The sequence below is a fragment of the Protopterus annectens genome, chromosome 9.part0 (assembly GCF_019279795.1).
Source record: "Protopterus annectens isolate FY-2018-M chromosome 9.part0, PAN1.0, whole genome shotgun sequence".
In the NCBI taxonomy this organism is placed as follows: Eukaryota; Metazoa; Chordata; order Ceratodontiformes; family Protopteridae; genus Protopterus; species Protopterus annectens.
In genome coordinates this window covers 149,219,519-149,242,358 of record NC_056743.1, presented here as the reverse complement: position 1 = coordinate 149,242,358, position 22,840 = coordinate 149,219,519, and the positions used below count along the sequence as shown (strand labels likewise).

At 40.9% G+C, this 22,840-nt stretch overlaps 1 protein-coding gene across 1 annotated transcript in view; it reads left to right on the top strand.

Annotated features, from left to right (window-relative positions):
* The window catches only part of PKP3 (plakophilin 3), a gene marked incomplete in the record, with an annotated part of 642,311 nt that overhangs the window by 559,996 nt on the left and 59,475 nt on the right, over positions 1-22,840 (top strand). The window contains 1 exon segment of the mRNA XM_044082669.1: positions 8,016-8,208. Within this exon segment, the coding sequence (XP_043938604.1) occupies positions 8,016-8,208 (193 nt within the window).

Sequence of the window (22,840 nt, the reverse complement as noted above, 5' to 3'; positions counted from 1 at the left end):
TTTGTCTTGTCTGCATTGTTTTCGTCTACGTGTTGATTTAGCCTGATTTTGCCAGTACCATTGGTCTCCCCACCCAAACATTAGGGGTGGAATTTTTGCTGAAATTTCTGTAGCACTGGCGACTGTGATCACTGGCTCGCTGAGAGGATCCACTAACCCATAAGGCTATCTTGGCATCTCCACTGACCCAACTGGATGTCACCACATGCTCCTAGCGCTAAAGGGGCCTCCCTAGCAAAAGAGCTGCACTTTTTGAGACAAAAGATTTTGTAACACTGCAGCTCCTTCACTGGTGCCCACATTGCTGCCTCCACAGGGGTATTTCACTTGGCATTTTTCCGTCCCTGCCAGGAGGCCTTTACCCCTCCACTTATCGGCTACCTCACCCAGCCTTACATTTATTATTATGGGAAATGCCATCCATGTCTTTACACTAGAAATGAAGTTAATATCCTCATTTCTCCACACAGTGACATTTTTTGGTATTAAAAATATCTACTTCAAACTGTGTCCCAGCCAGCTTTTAAGTTTGAGCTAGTTTAATGTCCTTAAAGACAAGATGCGTTATGCACAGTATGTCCCTAGTGATCTAAATACTGTTCCCTGAAACTTTATAGCAAAAACTGTCAAAGCATTGATGAAACTGCTGAACCTCAGTGCTGTAGTTGAGGTTTAGTGTGGCAGTGGTGCAGTGTTCAACTCTCTCTTGGCTATCTCTGTGGCACAAGGAGTAGGTGCAGTGAGTTTAGGTAAATAACACCGAAATTAAAGGTTCAAATCCAGCTACAAGATACTTTTGGAGTTGGGGTTTGCACAAGGTACAGAGTTATAATCTCCTACAAGAGAAAGCTATCTCTTAATTGTGTATGAACTATATAAGCATTCCCTCTCATGCACACACACCAAGTTCAAGCATGCGCTGGCTGTTTACTCCAACCTGCCTGCTAGAGTTTTCTGTAAAAGAGTGGTTGGTGATATCAATTTGTTCAGGCTGAAGAACACAGTAAAATGTCCAGACAATGTCTGATTTGATATTACATCAAAAAAAAAAATTATATTTCTCCTTAAAAGTAATGATCTGTCTCTGAAAAGGTACCACCACCAAAAATTATTATAGCAAAAGTGCCAAGCCATATTCAAGACTGGGCCAAAGAGGTGTAGCAGTCTGTTGTGGTACTTTGGGCTATTCCCCATTATGGCACTCCCTCAACTTTAAGTTGAGGGCTGAAAGAAAAAGGTCCTTTTTCATTTCTTAGCTCTGTAACAAATTGCTTGCTACCAGTGTGCAAGCAGTTTGTTACAGCCAAAAGGGAACACTGAGCTCTTCAGCCCTTACAGAAAATTAATTGTAATTCTTTTCTGAATGCTGTTAATACAGAAAATTGCATATGAAGCACTAAATTCTTCAGCAAATTAATTTTTGGCACTTAGAAACTGAATACCAGTAGTGAAGATCTATCCCCCTAACCACTTTCCCCTTGGGTGACTGCCCCCTTCACCCACCCAAACTACACCTGTGCTGAGCCATGTACTTGTCCTAAAAATAAAATGACATTTTGAAGTGCAGTATACAACTGAGTCTCTAAGATTGATTCCCTGATAGTTTTATTAAGATTTGTCAATGGGTAATTGAGGTATAACCTTGTTGTATGTATATCTTACAGTTCATCATTTTGATTTATATTCATTTTCTTTAGCAGGTAGTTATGACTCAGGGTGAGGGACTGTATTTCATATACAAAACATACCTATTTTAAGAGTGGATTACATCAGAAGTTAAAACTATATGCTTTGCTCCATAAGAGGGTATTTTCTTTCTCTGAAAGTATGCTAACACCCTGTACAATGTAGTTATGTGAAATAAAATGTATCACATGAAGGTCATATGCGCTTGTTGCTTCATGAAATATTTTACTGACAATTTCCCAAAAAATATTCGACTGATTCATAAATATTTTTTTAGGTTCATAGGTGTGTACTAGGCTAATGACCCTGGAGCCCCTTTACAAGCCTAGCCCATAGAAGTGCCCTGGCATCATGCCACCCAATGTTAGTTCCCAGTGACTCATCAATTAGAGCCACTGCAATGATCCCTGGGGTAAACTTTCTATTTCCCATCCATTCCTCAAGATTTCTGTTGAAGAGGGCCAGTGAGGTCCTCTGCTTGACATGTATGGGAAGTCTATTCCAGAGCATGGGCTGTCTCTGGGTTATGAACCTGTCCCAACAGCATGTTCTGTTGATTGTAGCCATGAGGATGAGGTCTCTGGAGTGTGTGGTGTGGAGGGATATGGATTTTTTTAAGATGTAGCATTTCTAACATAGCTAGGTCAGACATGAATTTGTAAGTCAAGCAGAGTTCGCCTCTTAGTAGACTGTATGAGACAGGGAATAGCTGGAGTTTTTGAGTCTGTTCATGTAGGACGTGTTCAAGGCCTAGGATCCTCTTCATGAGGTACTTTTGTGGCCTTTCCAGCTGTTGCATGTGTCTAGTGAGGTACATGCCAAATGGGGCATTATACTCGATGATTGGCCTAATGAGGGAAGAGTAGAGAGAGATGATGACCTCTTTCTTCTGGATGCAGAACCCTTGGTGAGAGATGCGCCATATAGAAGGACTTTCTGACCACAATGGCAATGTGGTGATTGAAGGAGAGGTTGCTGTCAACCTGGGTCCCCAGATCTCTTATAACGAATTTCAGTGTTTAGTATGCTCCCATCAATGTGGGAATTGAGTTTTTCCCAAAGGAGATGGTGATGCATTTTTTGGCATTAAGCTTAAGGCCATGATTTTGACACCAGTTGTTGGTCTCGGTGAGGCCTTTCTGTATACTTCCAGGGTTCATTTCAAGGTCTGTGCAGCTATTGTGTTGCACAGTTTTTTTGCCATTTAGTTTATTATAAAAACTTGTGTAATGTGTTCATGCTGAGAAGTATGTTAATATTGAATTGGTTCTTAACATGGACAAGGGTAAGGTGGTCCACACAGCCTATCTAGACCTTGCCAAGGCCTTTGACACCATCCCCCACTCTGGAATCATAGATAAACTTACTAAGCTGGGCATTAATTCCTACGTCACCCAATGGGTTGCTAACTGGCTTACTGATAGAACCCACACTGTAAAAGTAGCCGACTCCAAATCCAGCTCCAGACAAGTGACAAGTGGAGTACCTCAGGGTTCAGTCCTGGGACCGCTCTTGTTTGGCATCTACTTCTCTGAAGTACAGGCCAACACTAAGGGACTGTGGATAACAAAGTTTGCAGATGACTGCAAACTGGGAGCCATTATTGAATCCCCAAATGATGTGGATACTCTACAAAAAGGCCTTACAGAAACAGATGCTTGGTGCCAGAGCCATGGGCTCAAGCTGAATGCCAAGAAATGTATAGTTATCCCCTTTGAGAAAAAACATGTATCCGTGAATTACCATATAGGTGGCAGTACACTAAACAACGAAAGTTTGATAAGAGATTTAGGGACACAGGTGGACAGTGGTCTCGCATTCGATAACTACATCGCCACAACAGTCAGTCTATGTGGCACACCTCATCACTAAGGGCTTTTCATCCAGAAAAAAGGAGGTCATTGTCCAACTGTACTCATCCCTCATTAGACCCATTATAGAATACAATGCCCCGTTTGGTATGTACCTCTCAAGACATCTGCAACAACTGGAAAGGCCATAGAAATACCTCACTAAAAGAATCACAGGCCTAAAGCAGATGCCCTACGCTGACCGCCTTAAAAAACTCCAGCTATACTCTGTCGCATATCTTCTACTCAGAGGCAATCTTTGCTTAACATACAAGGCCATGTCAAACCCAGAGCTGTTGGACATGCTACACTTAAAGAAATCCCAATCCCTCAGAGCCACATGCTCCAGGGATCTGAACCTTGTCATCACAATAAACAAAACATGCTGGAGGGATAGGTTCCTGACTCAGAGACTCCCCAGACTCTGGAATAGATTGCTGATACATGTCAAGCAGAGTGCCTCTTTGGTCCTCTTCAAAAGGAACCTTGATGATTGGATGGGAGAAAGGAAATTCACCCCGGGGATCATGTCAGTCGCCCTGCTAGACACGGGTCCAGGGAAGTAAATAGTGTGGGAAGAAATAGCCAGGGAATTGTTATGGCTAGGCTTGTATAGGCCCTTGGGCTGATAGCCTAGTACCAACCTATGAACATGCAGTTAAACAAATTAATTATTTGTAAATGTGGCATTTAAATCCCTTTAAGTATTGGAATAAAACAATTTTGATAAGTGCAGAGTGATATACATTTAAGATGTAGTATCTATGAGTTTGTTAGCTTTTTGTATTTATTTGCTTTCCTTACCAGAAAAAAAACATTTTCATTGGAGGCCCAGGAAAAAAGCCCCACAGTAAATACAGAAAATTCATTACAGAATATATAAAATCTATTAGAGAGAGCATAAGCAGACAGACTAATGATATGACAAATTGCTGTATATAAATTCATCTTGTGCATAATTTTAATATTTTACATTTTTACAGTTATGCCACACAGATCATACCATGTGAGAGAGAGAAATTTACAAGTATCTTAGAGCTGGAGAAATTGAATGGAGAAGGGAAAGTACTGCAGAGTACAGAGGGAGAGCGTGGGAGGTAAGATGTTGAGTATGTGACTGTTTAGAGAAAGGATAAGTGCTGTTGACTAGTATTATCCTGAAGGTGAGCAGGGGCAGAACCGTGAATTTTTAAGTGCACTTTTAGTTCCGTCTTAAAGGTATGGCAGTTTACAATTTGTTTTAGCTGGTATAGAATTGCATTGCAGATTTTTGCGATGCAGATAGAATGTAGGGCATCACCAGCAGAATTATGTATTTTAGTTATGTGTAGCAGCAGTTTATTCATTGAGCATAGGTGACAATCTGGTAAGCCCATTTGTAGGAAATTAGTTAAGTCTGGGCACTTAGTGGGATGATGGATTAGGTTATGGATTACTGCTGGTTGTGAATGTGTGAGGTAGTGACTTATGTGCGGTGATGGAATTGATAATGGTGGTTAACGGTTAATTTGGCTATATGATTGTAACACTGTGCAAGTTTTGTTGTAGCCCCAGTTTGTAGGTTGGTGAGAACAGGGGTAGCATAGAGGTGGGTAAGTGGTTAATATGTTTAGGGCAGAGTTAGTTTTCCTTGTGAAATTGATGTGGAAGGGTTTTGCTCAGTATGGAAGTCTTGGTTTCTGGTTTGTCTTTTTTATGGCTAGTTGATTATGGATGTCAAATTTTAGGTTGTGTTGTGTAATCTCAGCCTGTCCAGGTGCCTTGTCCTAAAAAATAAGTGTTACAACTCTATGGACATTTATGAATGAGGACAAATTTAGATCAAAATGGCCATTACAAATTAAGTATTGTAACACCCAGAGATATTCAGTTTGAAAGAAAAGTATAGTTGCCTGGTTTTGTTATAGTTACCAAATGTAACAAAAAGTGTTTTTGTAATATATTTAAATTACTTTGTATTTCTGTAAAACTGTGATCTTTAGTCTTCCCAGATGTAGTGACTGAAAAGAATGACATTAGATGCAAGTTTTTCCCTTTAAAATTTAAGATGCAGCATTTTACTTGCCATTGAAGTCAGTAGCACATTCTAAGGAAATAGATCACTAAAGAATCCAGCTATAATTTTCTTAAAATTGTATAAAAATAATCGGATGTTACAAGGCAATTTTGGAAATACAGCTGTTTGTGGAAAGTTATTAGAAATAGCTCAAGAAGTTCATAACTGAAGCACAACCAAGTAAATTTGATTACCACTGACAATTTGAAAGAATAAAAAATAGTTGCAATACCTTCATGTGATAAATGGCAGAAAATGATGGCTTGTGCAACATAGTGTGGGATGAGTGAGTCAGAGTTGGTTTGATGTAGTTTGAACATAATTTTGTAAGTTTCAGGTTCAAAAATCATATTCATTGTGACTGCATAGAAAAATACTTTTGTCATTTATATGGTACACCTATTTGCATAAACGTTTTTTCTTCTTTTAAATATACTTTGTGGTATGATTTGCTTCCTTTAACATTCAGCTGTCATTCCCTTCGTTGCGTAAAAGTCTGTATACTGTGTAATGATGAAAACATTATTCACAATTCCATGTTGTACACAATCCTGGTTAATATGTACAAACCACTTTTGAGATGTTATGTGATATGGATTATCTACTAGAAACTAAAATAGCACTATTGTACATTTCTGATGTATTAAGAAGGCAGCTGAAATTAAGAGAAAACTGGTCAAGGGACACTTAAATATGGCCAGATCCACCGCTAGGTGACGTAGTCTGTTGCCTAGGGCTTGGTGCTGGTGGGAGGGGGGCTCAGACATGGCATACATTTCATTTAAAAAAAAAGTCTCACAATATTAAATTAATGTCCTGCTTAAGCACTTGGTGCTTTAAGACATTTGTGCACAAAAGAGATTGGCTAAAATGGAACATGTGAGATTTCAGACAGCAGCAGTGAAGGTACTTCTACTTTGTGGCTAATGACTAATTTGGAGAACAGCACAGATTTTGATTGATTGCCAAATGGAATGGAGCCTTGTTGTGCATGTGTACTGCACCTATTACACTGGGCAGTTTGGTTAATTAAATGACTTGCTGACTGTCAAACCCTGCATCTTGGTTATAGGAGGCAAGAGATTTAATCCTCGACACCAAATGATAGATTGTGACTGTCAGAATTTGTCAGTCATTAGAGTTAGCTGAATTGCTGTGAAATTGATACTTTTGTCATTATTTGGTCATACATTTTATTTCCCTGTGTACTGGAAAAATATTCAAAGCTACAAATATGAAATGCATCCTAACAAATGTTATTTTAAACAAGAAATGTCGTGAACAAAAAAAAAAATAAAAAGCTATCAAGATCAGGTCTGAGTAACAAGGTACACTTAATCTGCCACTGGCTAGGTATATTTTCATTGAACGTAAGTTTCACTTTGTTTTCAATGTGCAATTGTTTTGTTTAACAAATGACCATCAGTGATTGTGCTATAAAAATTGAAAGCGTTAGTGGTGCAGCAGGTAGCACACAGACCTTTGTTGGAGAAGGATGTGGGTTCTGTTCCCACACCCAGTAGATGTATGGCTGCCACTGCAGTGCGTTGTGAGTGGTGTGTTGCACTCCTAAGTATGTTGTCCTTCTGGTGAGACATAAAACTGAGGATTCATCTGCAAAAGTTTTTGATAACTCAGGTGGGTGTAAATGATCCCATGACACTTATTAAAAAGTGTAAAGACTGTTCCCTGATATCCTGGCCATATTTTCCCAGGTAGAATAAGTACCACCTTGGGTCTCCCTGAAAAGAGGCAGCTATCCTAGTGGGTCTAATCTGGTTAACAAAGGAAGTTTTAAATTAAATCCAGATCTCTAATGATTTCAAAAGTGAAGAAGAAAATAGTGTGCACACTGATCATTTTGAATATTGTTTACAGTAGTTGGGGGCAAGAGCCAAGTAATGGGACACTGGTATGGCTGCTGGGGGGGGGGGGGCAGTTTTGGTGCATTACCCTGCCTAGAGTCCCCATTTCACCATGATCTGGCTCTGCACTTAAAGTGAAGCAGTGCATACAGTAAGTATTAGATTTTGCAGTGAGCGAAGCAGTGCATACACTAAGTATTAGATTTTGCAGTGAGCAGCAGTTTACCTGACATAGTTACTGGAAATGGTGCTCCACCACTTCGAATTTTGCCCATTATTTTTTACTGTGTAGTCTCTGTGTTTGTATATGTTAAAAAAGTGTGGTGTGTAATGGCAAGTGTAGGGATGGATCCCTGCCCAAGCTTGGACGTTGCTGGTAGCTTAATGTCTGATTGTCCAGCTTCCAGACATAATAAAGCCTAAGAAAGATGTCTGTGAATTCTCTAACAAAAAAAAAAAATGCTGTAATGTTCATGTGAGTGTACTTCCTGTTGTGCATTGCATAAACAGTTTGACGTTTTTGAAGTTAGTTTAACACATTGGTCTTTGGCTTTGCAGCAACGAAAGTGGTGAGCCATCTGGTGGAAAAGCTTCCAAGTTGTGAGTCCAAAACAAATCCATCTGATGACGTTGTGGTAAACATCTGTGCAGTGCTCAACAACTTGGTAATGGAGAGCTCACTGGCTGCTAGAGATGTGTGCTATTTCGATGGCATTGCGAAACTTATGTACGTTAAGAAGAAGAAGGACAGGTACATGGTTACAAAGTAATGCAATCTGAAGTTTGGAAATCTAATGTTGTTAAATAGATGCAAGCACATGGAACCAAAGGGGGGAATACATACTGACATCCACAGTTCAGGAATAATTGTTTGTAACTGGAACTCTTTGAATGAAGCACTTGTGCTTATTAACTACACTATGTCATGTAAGAGATCTCAGCCCAGCCCTGATGCTATGGGTATGTACCATTAAGCAATGCAGTGCTTCATTGCTTTTCACAGGGACGCTCACTTGAGCTGCATAGGTAAGAGATTTTGTAAAACCGATTAAGGTATAGTTAGAAAGTAGTCTCCTAAAGGCATGATATACAGTATCACTACTTTTGACTTGATAAGAGAAATCAAAGCATACTTCATGTAGAAGTTTGACTGACTAATGACTTTAGTACTGAAGAAAGTTGAGACTGCACCCAAAGACTCATGACGAGTGGAGTTTTGTTTGGGTTCTATTGTACTGGTAATACTGAACTATGTAATATTTAATAAGGCTATAAAAGTGAGAAATCTAAAAAATTAAGGGTGCTAATGTCTAAAGGCAAAGTCTGACAGTGGTGTGAATTTCATAAGAAAGTCAGAAGATATTTCAAGCACAGCAGAAAGCTAATTTAAATGGAGACATGACTTAAAAATTTGAGCATAAGAAGTAAAGCGCAAAAGCCGTACCCACTAATGAAGACATGACTCAAATGCTATCAATTCAAGAAAATTGCAGTTTTCTCAAAATTTGGAAAAAGGACCATTTTTCTTTGCCATTTCAGAGAGGGACAATTAGTCATTGCTTATAGAGACAACTAAAAGTACTCTCTAGCAAAAGTAAAACATGACTTGGAATTTTTTTCAGAAGAATATTCTCACACACAAACTTCTACAGCAGTGGGGGTACTGAAAGTAGGAGACTTCCATAGATTATTGCAAAATTCCAGCTGTCATCAAAGCAGCTGTTGAATTATTGCCAGTCTTTTTGCAAATTAGATGTTTGGTACATTAATTCTTGCAGACCCTGATTGCAATATTGGCACAGGTGGAGGTGTATTGCTGCTGCTTTCCACAGACATATGTACCTTAAGTGGTGTGGAAAGCAATTTATGTCAGTGCTCATTTGCTGCCACCCCCACTGTATTTCCAGCATATTCCAGATGACTGGAGGTCCTTGTATAGATGTGCCTCATGTTCCTATTGGTAGCCTTATGCATTACATTCAACTCCAAAAACAGCCTCCTATATGACGAGGAGAAGGTATCTCTCTCCTCCTCTTTGCAGAGTAAGAGGTAACTATGCACGTAGCACACTGAGTGCCTATAGCCAAGGACATGAGTTACATTGGCCATCAGTCCAGTTTTTCCAGGAACCCTCAAAATACACTGCTTTTAGGAAACAACATTTAAATCTGTATAGATAACGGTGAAATCTTGTGCACTATTTAACTGGGAGCCACCACAGGCGCTGGCTGTTGCATCTTGTTAAGAACCAGTCTGTTACATTGAGAGAAACTGTGAAGCAAGTGACAGTTGGGATTGCCTTCCTAAGAGAAAACACAGAGCATGGTTTCAATGTCTAGGTCTTGCATTTAAGGCAGGTACAGGTTCCCCCGTCAGTGCACACTTTGGACCAATAGCAAGGCTAAGAGGGTGCACCTAGCTGCATTCTTCACAGTTTCCTCTTTGCTGATCATATAGTATGAGTTTGTCTTAATTTAATTTGTCTGAAGGTTGACATATTTGATTCCAAAAGCATGTCAGGCCTTGTAGTGTGCCTGCAGTCACCAGATTACCCAGGATCTGTTGAAAATCTGTCTTTGCTGGCTGTGAAGGTAGCACAGTGCTGCAGCTTGGCTTACCTGTCAGATTTCAACAGTGCGACTCACTGTAGATGCAGGAAAAACTTGATTTAATTAACACTTAGCTATGCCCCTTCCTAACAAAAAGTCTCAAGCTTGGACAGATTTATAAGAATCCCTTTTAATTTCATTTAGTCCTTAGGCCTCAAATAATCTCATGTTCCCTTTTCCAGTCCTCTCTAGTAAATCAGGCATCCCAGCTGTGAACTCTAGAAGTCTCTAACATAATGCCCACTGTAATTTTAATAATGCTAATTCTTTGGATACTAATGCATTTTTTAGTATGTGCCTAGGCTGATTTGTCAGTAGCTCACAAGCTGCATCTGACCATTCTGGATTCGTTCTTACAGGTTTTCTTCTTTTTAGGCAGATTGCATCTCCTCAGTGTCATCACAAGAAAAAAAAAGCATACTTTTATTGGAGATAAGAAACTGTAGGGTCTCCCTTTAATCACCATCTTCTCTATTCCTGTAGACTAGCCCAACAGACAAAGAGAAACGAGTAATTGTCTATGCAAACAAGACTGCATAAGCATCGATCTGTTACCTCCAAGCTCCCATGCTAAGTCTTCTATGATTGGATTTCAGAGTTTTGTTTCAGTTATGACTAACTTGCTGGCATTCCAATGGAGTGTTCTGTGAATTTCTCCTAGCTTGTGTAAGACCATCCCAGAGGGGATAAGAGATATTTTGGGTCTGGTCTCAAAAGGTCATGTCATATAGCTTTTGGGGACTTTAGTCAAGACAATCCCCTAGGATTCCTAGTCAGTTTCATTAGAAAACCTGAGAAAGGTCCCAGATTCTATTCAACAGAGAATGTAGTTGATCCTATCCCTCCTTTGAGAAAAGGAAGTGTGTTCTATTCCTGACTCTTCATGTCGGAGGTTTTTGTTTGAAGGGGGTGGAAGATTTTTCTTACCCGGGATGTCAGAAAATTAATCGGGTGCATCCAGTACTTAAATATGCAAGTGGTGGCTGACCAGGCAGTTATATGTCTGCTGTGATGAATGGGGAGAATTCCAGATGGGGAGAAAGGACTTGACAGAGCCCAAGTGCCCCTCCACTACTTTTCATTAGGTCAGAACAGCTTTCTGTGCAGGATGTTGCCTTTTGGTCCTGTTCCTTGCAGTGTACATTTTCAGCATAGCTTTTGACTATGGTAGGAGAGAACTTAACAGTGACCATTTTTAGTTTTCTTCTTAGTACTGTATGTAACTTTTGAACTCTAATATGTTTTAGGTCACTGTATATGTTCTAGCATGTTGTTTTCTCTGACTATTTTATCATATTTGTTAACTCTAAATGTTTTTGTTTACTCTGTCATTTGATTACTTTTGTTATATGTACTACTTGGAGCTTTACTCCTCGGGCCTCCTCTGAAAAGGGCTGCTGCCCCATCGGACTAACCCGGTTAACATATCTCAAATAAAGAAGTCTTTTGTTTGGTCAGACATTTAGAAAACTGTCTTTTGGTGGCTGTTAGAAAACCCATTGACAGGAACTCTTGCCCAGACTGTACTATGGTTACATCTCTAGGAGTTGTCATAAAATGGGGCAGTTTTCACAAGGGTGGCGTACACCTAACTGTCATCACTGTAGTAGAGATGAACATGACAAAAGGAACTGGGAGGGATCCTTGCTGTTGTATCCTGCATAAGACAGCACAGATTGGTCAAAGCCCACAGTCATCTTCATCTCTTGTACCTGATGACCACCACCATCTTCCTGGATGCACTGGCCCTGCAACTTATGAGGGCGTTATGTTCATAGAGTCACCTTTTTACAGTGAGTCCCATCGTAGTCCCTACCCTTGTTATGACGCCTTGCACTGGTAAGCCATTCCCACTGATTTGAATGGGGAGAGGAGGTTCACTTCCTGCTTTAAAATGCATTGAATGGTCAGATGACAGAATCTTCCCTGCTGGGTAGTTAAGCCGTAGTCCATACTAGTGTGAGGCAAGTAGAGTCATGCGAAGTGGTAAGTACACACAAAACCTATGTAAGGTTACAGCGATGCTGCTTATCATAGCTATACAGATGGAACTGCAACTCCGCCCTCTGTTTGTGAGATTTGGTAGCTAGTATTTGGTAGTATGGTTGAGCAAAGCAGAACAAGATACACTCATACACCCAATACAGGAAAGTAGTGCAAGTCTGACAGTATGCCATAGACCAAGGCATCTTTATTACTGTAGTTCATATCCTTAGGAAAAACATTGTACTGGGCCAAGAATCAAAGTTTCAGAAAGTGGGTCTTCATTGTGTGGGATATCCCTCTGATCATCTACTTACCACAAAGGAGAATACTGTACTTTGAATATTGCCCTGTTTGCAACACGGCAGAATGAAGTGGACAGTGCATGCTTCCACCCTAGAGAGGAAGAAAGATTCCTTTACTCCTTTCACAATTCTCCTTGATTTTTAAATGTTGAGCAACTTCAGAGAAGAGAGGGTGGCACAATGGTGCAGCAGTTAGCATTGTTGCCTCACAGAAAGAGGTTCTCCAGTTCGATTTTCTCCTGGGGTGCCTTCTGTGTTGATTCTGCATGCCCTCCTTGTGTTCTCGTGAGTTTCCTCTGTGTGCTCTGGTTTCCTCTCACATTCCAAAGACCGGTTTCTGGAGCATTTCTCCCAGGGCCTTCACTGAAAATGGGCTCTATCCCAGTCGGACTTTCCCTGGTAAAAAATGTTAAAATAAAATAAGAAGACCCAGACCAGTCTTTACCTTGTAATAGCAAGAAGGGTATAATTTTGCTTCATGTCTGCACAGGAGTGACTAATGATGCAGACCAAATTATGTGTCCTGTGAATTAGGAGACAGTCAGCTCTGCTTTAGGGGTTGCTTGCTTGATTACATCCTTTTGATCCTGCAAGATTGGATTATCTCATATTTTCAGTACCACCACCACCATCACAGAAGCCTGCAGGCTGGGGTCTTTGAGGTCTTGGAGCTCACCAGAAAACTCTTCCACTAATCCATTTTATATTTCCAAGTGGAAGCCATTCTCTGCCTGGGCAGAGAAGAATACATGCTTTGAATTTGCACATCTGTATATGTTTCATTTGTAACAAAGTTATTCCATGACCAAGGCACTTGGGTTTGCCATTTTCCATCTGAGTACATCAGGATCTAGTGGATGGCAGAACTTTGGCCAAATGCAAGATTAAGTGCTTTATGGCTTTCATTGTTGTTTTTTTTTTCATGGCTGAGACATTAGCCATCTAGCCTGCCTATTCTGCACATAGGTAGGTACTAGGCTATTAGCCCTAGTATAAGCCTAGCCAAAAAGGTACCCTATCTTTCGCCACCCCATTATTTTCCTGTGCCCCTGTCGACCAGTGCCACAGAAGTGATCCCTGGGGTGAATTTCCTATTTCCCATTCAGTCATCAAGATTTTTCTTGAAGAGTGCTAATGAGGAGCTCTGTTTGACATAGATAGGTAGTCTGTTCCAGAGTATGGGAAGTCTCTGGGAGAGGAATCTATCCCTCCAGCATGTTCTGTTTATTGTGGTGACAAGGTTTAGGTCCCTAGAGTGTGTAGCTCGGAAGGATTGGGATTTCTTTAAGTGGAGAATGTCCAACAGCTCAGGGTTTGACATAGCTTTGTATGTTAGGCAGAGATCGCCTATGAATAGGTGATATGAGACGGAGTAAAGCTGGAGTTTTTTGAGACTGTCTGCACAGGGCATCTGTTTGAGGCCAGTAATCCTCTTTGTGTGGTATTTCTGTGGCCTTTCCAGTTGTTGTAGATGTCTTCTGAGGTACATACCAAAAGGGGCATTGTACTCTATAATGGGTCTAATGAGTGATGAGTAGAGGGGAACAATGACCTCTTTTTTTCTGGATGAGAAACCTTTTGTGATGAGGTGAGCCATGTAGAAGGATTTACTGACCACTGTGGCAATGTGATTATCAAAGACATTAAGTAGACTACCACTTATGTGGTAGTTCATGGGTACAGAGTTTACCAAAGGGGATGACAATACACTTTTTGGCATTGAGCTTCAGGCCATGGTTTTGACACCAGGCATCTATCTCAGTGAGACCCTTTTGTAGTATGTCCACATCATTAGGAGTTTCGATTATGTCTCCTAGTTTGCAGTCATCTGCAAACTTTGTTAGCCAAAGACCTTCTGTGTTAGCCTGTAGTTCGGAGAAGTAGATACCAAACAGGAGAGGACCCAGGACTGAACCCTGTGGTACTCCACTTGTCACTGGTCTGAATTCTGATTTGGAGTCTGCTACTTTCACAGTGTGGGTTCTGTCCATGAGCCAGTTGGCAACCCATCTTGTGACATAAGGATTTATACCTAGTTTAGTGAGCTTATCTATAATTCCAGAGTGGGAGGTGGTGTCGAAAGCCTTGGCAAGATCTAGATAAGCTGTGTGAACCACCTTACTCCCATCTATGACTTTGGTGACTGTTTCAAAAAAGTCAGTCAGGTTTAGAAGACATGATCTGCCTTTTACAAACCCGAACTGGGTAGGATCCAGAGTTTGGAGATTACCAATGTCTTTGTTTATGAGTTCCATGATGATACATTCCATGGCCTTGCAGACCAGGCTCGTCAGGCCAATGGGGCAGTAGTTCCCGGGGTCCATCGTGGCTCCCCCTTTGTGGAGTGGGATAACTGTCATGGTGCACCATTCAGTGGGCACAAAGCCTGAGGTGAGGCTATGATTGAACATGGTACTTAGGTAGGGTGCCAGTTCATTCTGTAGTTCGTGTAGAATGCAGCCTGGGATATTGTCAGGTCCCATGGATGCTGTATTTTTGTCTTTGGAGAGTGTGTTTTTTTACCTGTGCAGCCGTGATTACAGGAACTTTGCATTCTTCCGGTATAGAGATGGGCCCTCTAGGGGGTGAGAGGAGGGTAAAGTTAGCACTGAACCTATCTGCCAGGATGTTGGCAATATCAGTTGGTTCTGTATATTTAGTGCCATTGTGCTGTAACTCAGAGCAGATCTGAGTGATGCCATTGAGATTCTTGACGTAGTTATAGAATGCTTTGTGGTTGTCTTTAGAGTCAGTGGCAATTTTGTTTTCGTAACTAGCTGTGGAGGATTTTATAAAGGATCTCGACTTCTTACTGAGGTTGACCAGGAAGTTCCTCCAGTCATGGGATTTTACTCTTTTTTGCAACAGTTTCTTTCTTCTGTTGTAGAGTTTGTTTATGGCAGAGGACCACCAGATTGGCTTCCTTTTTTTGGAGGATAGCATCTTGGTTCTATTAGGATAACATGATCCATGCACTCGTGTAAGTGCTTATAAAGTGCATTTGTGGAAGATTCAGCAGTCGTACCTCTATTGTCCGTCTGCATGGGTGTCATGAAGTTTGCCACTTCTGTCTTAAGAAGTGTGAAGTTGGCTTTGGAGAAGTTTTTTACGGTGGTTTCCCTAATTGAGGGTGGGGACGGGATGTGGACGTCTAGGGTGATTAGCTTGTGGTCGGATCTGACCAACGAGGAATTGACCTCTGGTGTGGAACACCGATTGCCCATGTTGGTAATGACCAGGTCTAGGATATTGCTGCCCCTGGTGGGGGTGTGAATAAGTTGATTCAAGGCGTTGGAATTTATAAATTCCAGAAAACGTTGAGCAAAAGAGTTGGTACATGAGTAGTTTTCCCAGTTAATGGTGGGGTAGTTGAAATTGCCCATTATTAGGGTGTTGGGTTGTACCCTAATACTTTCCAGTGTATCAAGAAATGAGGAGTGGGAATCCTGGGGCATAGTGGGGGGTCTGTAGCAAGCTACAATTTGGATTGCAGTCTTGCCCAGAGTTGGTTGCACTTGGATAATCTCGGATGCATTATGCTGTGCAACTAGCCTGGAGGTGTGGATATCTTTAATGAATATGGACACGCCTCCATCTTTAGTGCTTTGTTCCGGGTTAGGTGGCCAAAAGGTGTGGTATGAATTATAGCCTGGTAATGCAAGGGTGCTCTCTGGAACTTTGAACCAGGTCTCTGTCACTGCACAGATGTCGATGGTTCTCCATTTTAAGGAGTGCCTCAAGCGAGTGCATTTTGAGGTTTAGACTTCTAGCATTGAATAGCATTACCCTCAATTTTTGCTTGCTTGTACCTGTTATGGTGGTGAATTTGTCATTTGAGCCGTGCCTAAATAAGGCACTATATGGGTGGCAAGAGCCTTAGCCAGTATCTGAAATCCCAAGGGCGACAGGTGCAGGCCATTTCTGGCAAAGCATCGTGGTCTGTCGATCATGTCGTCCCAGGCAGACAAATACTGGAACCCCTTAGAATGACACCAGAAGCTTAGCCAATTGTTGAAGTCAGTCATTTTGTCCTTGTACTGTGGTATCATTCTGGGTGATAGCAGGATGCTACTCAGGGCTAGGGTCATACCTGCCTGGGCTACAAGATCGGAGAGCTTCTCCATGTCTCTTTTCATGTAGTCCAGGGAGGTTCATCTCAGGTCATTCACACCAACATGGACAATGACATTGTCATATTTGTACTTGTTGTGGAGTGACCTGATGCATTATGTGGTGGATCCTGGCACCTGACAGGCAGCTGACTGTAACTTTCTCCTTGTTTAGCCTGGTGAGTGGGACATCAGTGTGCCTGACTATAGAGTAACCTTTGACTAGTGTGTTGGGTACATTGTTTTGCCTTATTGGCTGTGATTGAGTGGCACACTGAGTCTGCGGGCTCTGTGTCATTTTCGTTGTATTGGGGGGTGAAGGTTGCTTGCATTTCTGATTTGGAGGTCTCTGTTGCTTGAGCAGATTATTATTGAGAGCCTCTGCGAATGTTTTTTGTTTCTATGTGTGGATTTTGGTGGTGTAGATGTAGTTAGACTATGTGATGAGTGTGGTGTGGTGCATGTGTTTACCTTCTCCTCTTGACTGTCAAGTTCAGTCTTGATTGGGGAGAGTTTTACCTCCAGTTTGGCTAGATAAGTGCATCTCTCACAGGTTCTAGTGTTGGGTGGTAGGAGGAGAGGGTTGTGTGTGTACATGAGGCAATTTCTACACACACACACACACATATATATATATATATATATATATATACAGAAAAGTAGCTAAAACAGCAGTCAAAACAATTCAAATGCAGTGCAAGCTAGCACACTTGAGTATGTAGCAATGTTAGACCAAACAGTTTAAAAAATGCAATTAAATTAAAAATGACTAAAAACAAGTGCAGAAGGAGTCTATTTGGAAGAATGAGGTGGAGAGATGGGACTGGGGGTGTGTGTCCCAGATCAAATATACAGTGGAGGCGGGCAATTGCAAAAGCCTCCAAATTTAAACAACAACACAGAAATAGGAAATAGGGAGGGTAGGTATGGGAAAACCAACACCTTCAGCAGAGATCTGAAAATCTATACAGTGAAGCAAAAATAACAGTGCACAACTCTGAAGTCAGCCAGCAATGATGTAAAATTAGTCAAACAACAATTACCAGTACACAACTCTGAAATGCCAAAAAAATATACTCAGCTGTGTATATCTCCAGACAGTTTGAAGAGTACTCTGTCAGGACACAGGGAGGCTCCAGCAATGAAGCAGCTTTATAAATACATTTTCATCACAAGCACCTGTACAAATCAGTTTGATATACAAATGATATATAAATCTTTACAAAACTCCATGAAACTATGCTGTCATATGTTACACGTCCCCTGCTCTACTTCTCTTTCCATATCTGGCAATACCTCACATTGTCACAAGGTTTATAGGGCATTTAGAGACAACTACCTGCGGTAACATTTGGGGTTATCAAAAAGTAGCAGAATCGTCAGACAGCCTGTGTAGAAGAATCTGTAGCAATGAGAAGTGTACTAATTGGTTCTCTGAGAGAACAGCCACTGCATGGAATACACTGCCAAATTACATTAAAGCAAGCACTAGTTTAGATATTTTTAAGAACAGCCTGGATAGGCTAGAAGGACATTAATGCCCACGCTTTAAATATTTGTATGTTTGTATACATGTTTACAAGTGGGGGGGGGGTATAAGAAAGGCAAGATTGGGTGGAATTTACTGGGGAAAATTACCAGTGAAACTAAGGTTTGGGGAGCAAATAAGTAGAAAATGTTGTCTATCATATGAGGGTCTCTCTTTAACAAAGTTAGCAGATGCTGTCTACAGGAAGACACACCACCGACAACAGCTAATTGTTCATTTATATTTCCCAATCATTACTAACCTCCTGTAATTGTTTCTTAGAATTATCATGCAGTCCAAACTTCTACTTAGGCTCATCCCACTCTATTACCATTCCCTGTCTAGTTATTTGCTTTTCCTGGAGACTTCCATGTTGATTGGTTATACTTCAGCATCTGTGCTATTAATTTTATTATTGATGTTATTATTATTACTATTATTATTATGCCTTATCTACCTCTAACATTGGCATAATTAAGTCATCCATAATTATTTCCGTTTGTGCATTTTCTTGGTTTCCACATTCCTCTACTTTGTACTGGTTTCAATAAAATTTCTTAAATATATGTAATACCTCCGTAGGACCTCTGGTTAGTTTTCTTGTTACAGATCCCCTAAGTTTGGCGACTATCCTTTCTACTTTCTGTTGCTTAAGTCATTGTGCTAAAAGTTCTTGTGTTCTGGAGCCATCAAAAAATAGTTGCTTAACAGCAGCCTTTCCAAATGCATGCATATTAGACAAATGCTCCCTTATTTTGATTCTGATAATGTCATAGTTAGGTCAACTGTGAAGAATTCCTTGGCTTTGCATACAAGACTTATTAGACTGATGGGTCTGTAATTTCCAGGGTCAGTGCTGAGGCCAACCTCGAGGAGTGGCATTGCACCTGTTGGACAAAGCCATTTGCTAGGCTTAGGTTGAAGAGTGGGTCCATCAGAGCTTGTTTAATGTTGTTAGTCGGGCAAACTGGAATGTTGTCAGGCCCCATGAGCAAGGTTTTCCTCATTTTAGAGAGTACTTTCAGATGTCTGGTGACGTTGGCACAAAATGTATTTGCCAGTATGTTGTCCATATCCACTTGATCAAAGTAAATAGTACCATTGTTAATAAGCTTTGAACAATGTTGAATGTTTCTCTGACAAGTAAAGAAGGACTTGTAGTTGTCTTTGACTTCTGTAGATAGCCTGAGTTCATGGGATGCTTTCATTTTTCTTCTGGATTGTTTATTTTCTTCTCTAGCTTTTTGATGTTCTTCATTTGGAGTTCTTTTGTTCACTTTTCCTTGCCTCCTGCCATCACCTGTCATGTTACATGCAGCGATCTGAGGGCCTGCCCAGCCCTTGCATTCTCTTTGTAGTTCACTGTGTTAATGTTCTGTTTTAACATATGTTATGAGAAAGTTCCAAAAAATCAGTAAATGAATGAATAAAACCTTCTGATTCATCCTGTGTTCATCATACCACAAGTAAAAATCTATGCTGGCAGTGTTCATGTTGCCTGGAAGATGAGTATGATGTGAACAACTGGTGTGACAGCCAACACTTCATCCCACTCATCTGTAAGAAAAGGCACAGAAGGCCTGAGGCGTACATCACCTTACAGAAGACAGTGTTCTTATTGGTGGCCTGTAGATTCATAACTCGTTGAATCAAGTTGCATTGCACCAGGAATAAGCATGTGAGGGAAGACAAATCCAGAGAACCTTGACTGTTGCAAAAAAGAAACCATGGTGATTTTTTTTTGTGGGGAGTCCAGCCTACTCACCTGTAACATTACCACATCTCTAAATACAATGACTTGGCATTTATGCTGCCTTTAGGGTTAAGGAGAACTTCCTACCTGCAAAGTTCCAAAGTTGCATTCACAACATGAGCTACTTTTGAAGACTGTGTCATTCAACTAAACATGAGTAACTAATCCTAGTCCATTCAAGCTGCCATCAGTGAAACTGGTTCATTCCTGGGTATTGCCGAGACTGGCAGGAGGGCCTCTCACATGGTCCTGGGCCAGGTCAGATGGCCAGAAATAGGTACATTTTCTAAAGTTTAGGTAATGACCAGAATATCTGGTCATGGATGATGATGATCGATGAAATACTTCTTATCCTCCTTAAATAAGTAGACAAGGTTCTCCATTTGTGGCCTTGCCATATGTTTGATCAGTCATTTGGGATGTGCCATGAAGTTATGCATTGCAAGCCTTTGATGAAGTTACAACACTGGAAACAGCCACAGAAACTGGGCAGTTTGAGGTTTCATCCAGTACCACAACAGGGATGTGCAGGACCAACAAGACAGCTGAAACTCAAGAAGGTTTAGACTTCAGTTTCCTTTATCGCTGTTGAGGGATGTCCAATAAGCAAGGCTCTGAGGCCATCCTACCTCATACTAATTCCTGTAGTCTGTAGTCTCCAAATATATTTTAATAGAGGCTTGTTATGGTTTTAGGGATAAAGGGTTTATAGATAGAACACTCCTTAACCTTATGATTAGGATCAAGGCAAAAAAATGCATTTTCTATGCCAGTCTCTATAAAGAACCCCCTTCCACAGTCATACTTATCTGTCATAGCGGATATGAAAAACAAATATTTCTGCCCCCCCAAAAAAAAAAATCTGAAAAAAATGAAGGGTCCCCCGATGGGAATACTTTATTCCAGTGGAACAGGCTATACAACGTATAGAACGACTGAATAGACATAGGGTCTCTCTGGCTGGCTGCAAAATAGTTCTGAGAAACTTCATGCTCTTATGTCCCTTGTATACTAGCATGATTCTGAATGTCTGGGTCATGTGGTGGTTATATAACATGAGAGGAAGACATCCAAGGTTTTGGTGTACTGGCCAAATGTTTGGTATTCATGTCTGGATACATCACTGTTGCAGTGTTGCTCAGAAGTGGGAACAGAAGAAGGTTATCAGGAAAAGTGTATGCACTGTCAATCACCTTGGTAGCTGCATCCCATGATATCACATTTATCCTTGACATACATACTAGCCATTTCACATGAAGCAAGTTTCTGAGTGTCCCAGAAAGAGTTTGGTGGTAACACTTGAGCTCAGGCATGTGTTGTCACATTTCCAACCATTGTTGAGGAAGGCTTGGCAAGTAGGGTCCATTCAGTTCATCCACACAAGATGGACTAGTAAAAGTAAAATCCCCATTGTGGTGGGGTTTGCCCTTTCAGTTGTGGAGTGCACTCTTGGAGAAAGTTGCATGTTTCCTACTGTAAGCCCCATAAATAAAATGAGTACCAAGTCACATAACCAGCATTCCCTAATGAATTTCCTTGAAAATGTGAACGCAAAAGTCATTGTACATAATCAGCGATTTCAACTCTTAAAAGCATCTTTCTTCACACCAGCTTTGTTCTCAAATTTACCAGTGTTAGTGGTAGAGTTAAAGTTAATTAGATTTAACAAAAGCAGAGTGATCTGGTACCCCATAGACGTAACTGTCAACATTCTTCTCAATGTGGACAAAGGTAACTTGACGGGTACAGTATTCATTAACCATAAAAGCCTTTGACCTAATTAGCTACCAACTCCTCCTCCTTCCTCTTTTGGATATTGACATTAGTAACTCCTCCATCACCTATTTCCAATACTTCATATCAGACAGATTCTTCAAAGTTCAATTAGGTTTTTCCTTTTCTCAGACATCTTAACCCCCTCCTATCTTCTCTGCTTTCATTAGTAAACTATATAATGACCATCTTACTGTACAAGTAATCCTCAACACTGATGGTGATGTGTTTGTATCCAACTCCAACCACTCAAAAGTAAAATCATAACTGCAAAAACCCTCTCCATTCCTGGTTCATTAACTTCAAACTTATATTTAACCCCACAAAAACAAAAGTCATGGTATGTGGCACAACCCTAAAACTTAAAAATTATTCACTAACACTGCTGTTTATGACACATCAGTAGAAACAACCACTTCCCCAAATATCTTGGTTTATGGCTACACCAATTGCTATCATTCCATAGCCATATTGAGAAATTAAGGGCAAAAATTAGCTCCTGTTCTGGGCTAGGATAATTTTTCCCTGCCTATCCTACCCAGGCATGACACAGGCCAGAAGGCCAATCTATGCAATTACATGTTATTTTACAACTTGAGTCATCCTGGTCCAACTTGAATACAGGCTACCCATAATAGCCTCAGCCTCTAAGAACAACTCCTCTTCACTACAGACTATGGAGTACAAAATCTGTCACTTTATCACTAACTCGCCCTCTCTTGAACTTCACTGCCTCTCAGACAAAAAAGACAGATCCCAGAACAGCACAAAGTGGACCTGCTACTAATGTGTCTCACATTCATGCTTTTTCAGTATAACTCATTCCTACCACACCACTTCCTGCCAAACTTTGTACCAAATCTGGCACTCATTCCCACCACTACCTGCCAAACTTTTACCAGACATACATACATACATCTGGCACCTCTCCCAAACAGTCCCCCAGTAACCTCCATTCACTGCAAGCCAGACTGCACTACACCAACCACTTTCTCGGTCCTTGCTGTTAAAGTATGGGAATCCCCCACCCCACCCCACCAAAAGGGACCACACTTCCCTTTCCACCTTCAGACCTGGAATTCCTGCACACCACACCAAATTCTAGTTACCATGCAGTGGGCCACCTCTCCTAAAGGATTCTCCACCTCTAGCCTTACTGTCTCTTAAGTACTAATGCCTCTTAACACCTCCTCTCCAAACCTTCCACACCATGACTCCCATTACCCCACAGCATTCCCAGCAGGGTGTAGACCTGAATTATAATCACGTGAAACACACATATTATAACTGGTGCTATATTTATTAATTGTTACTGTATACTTT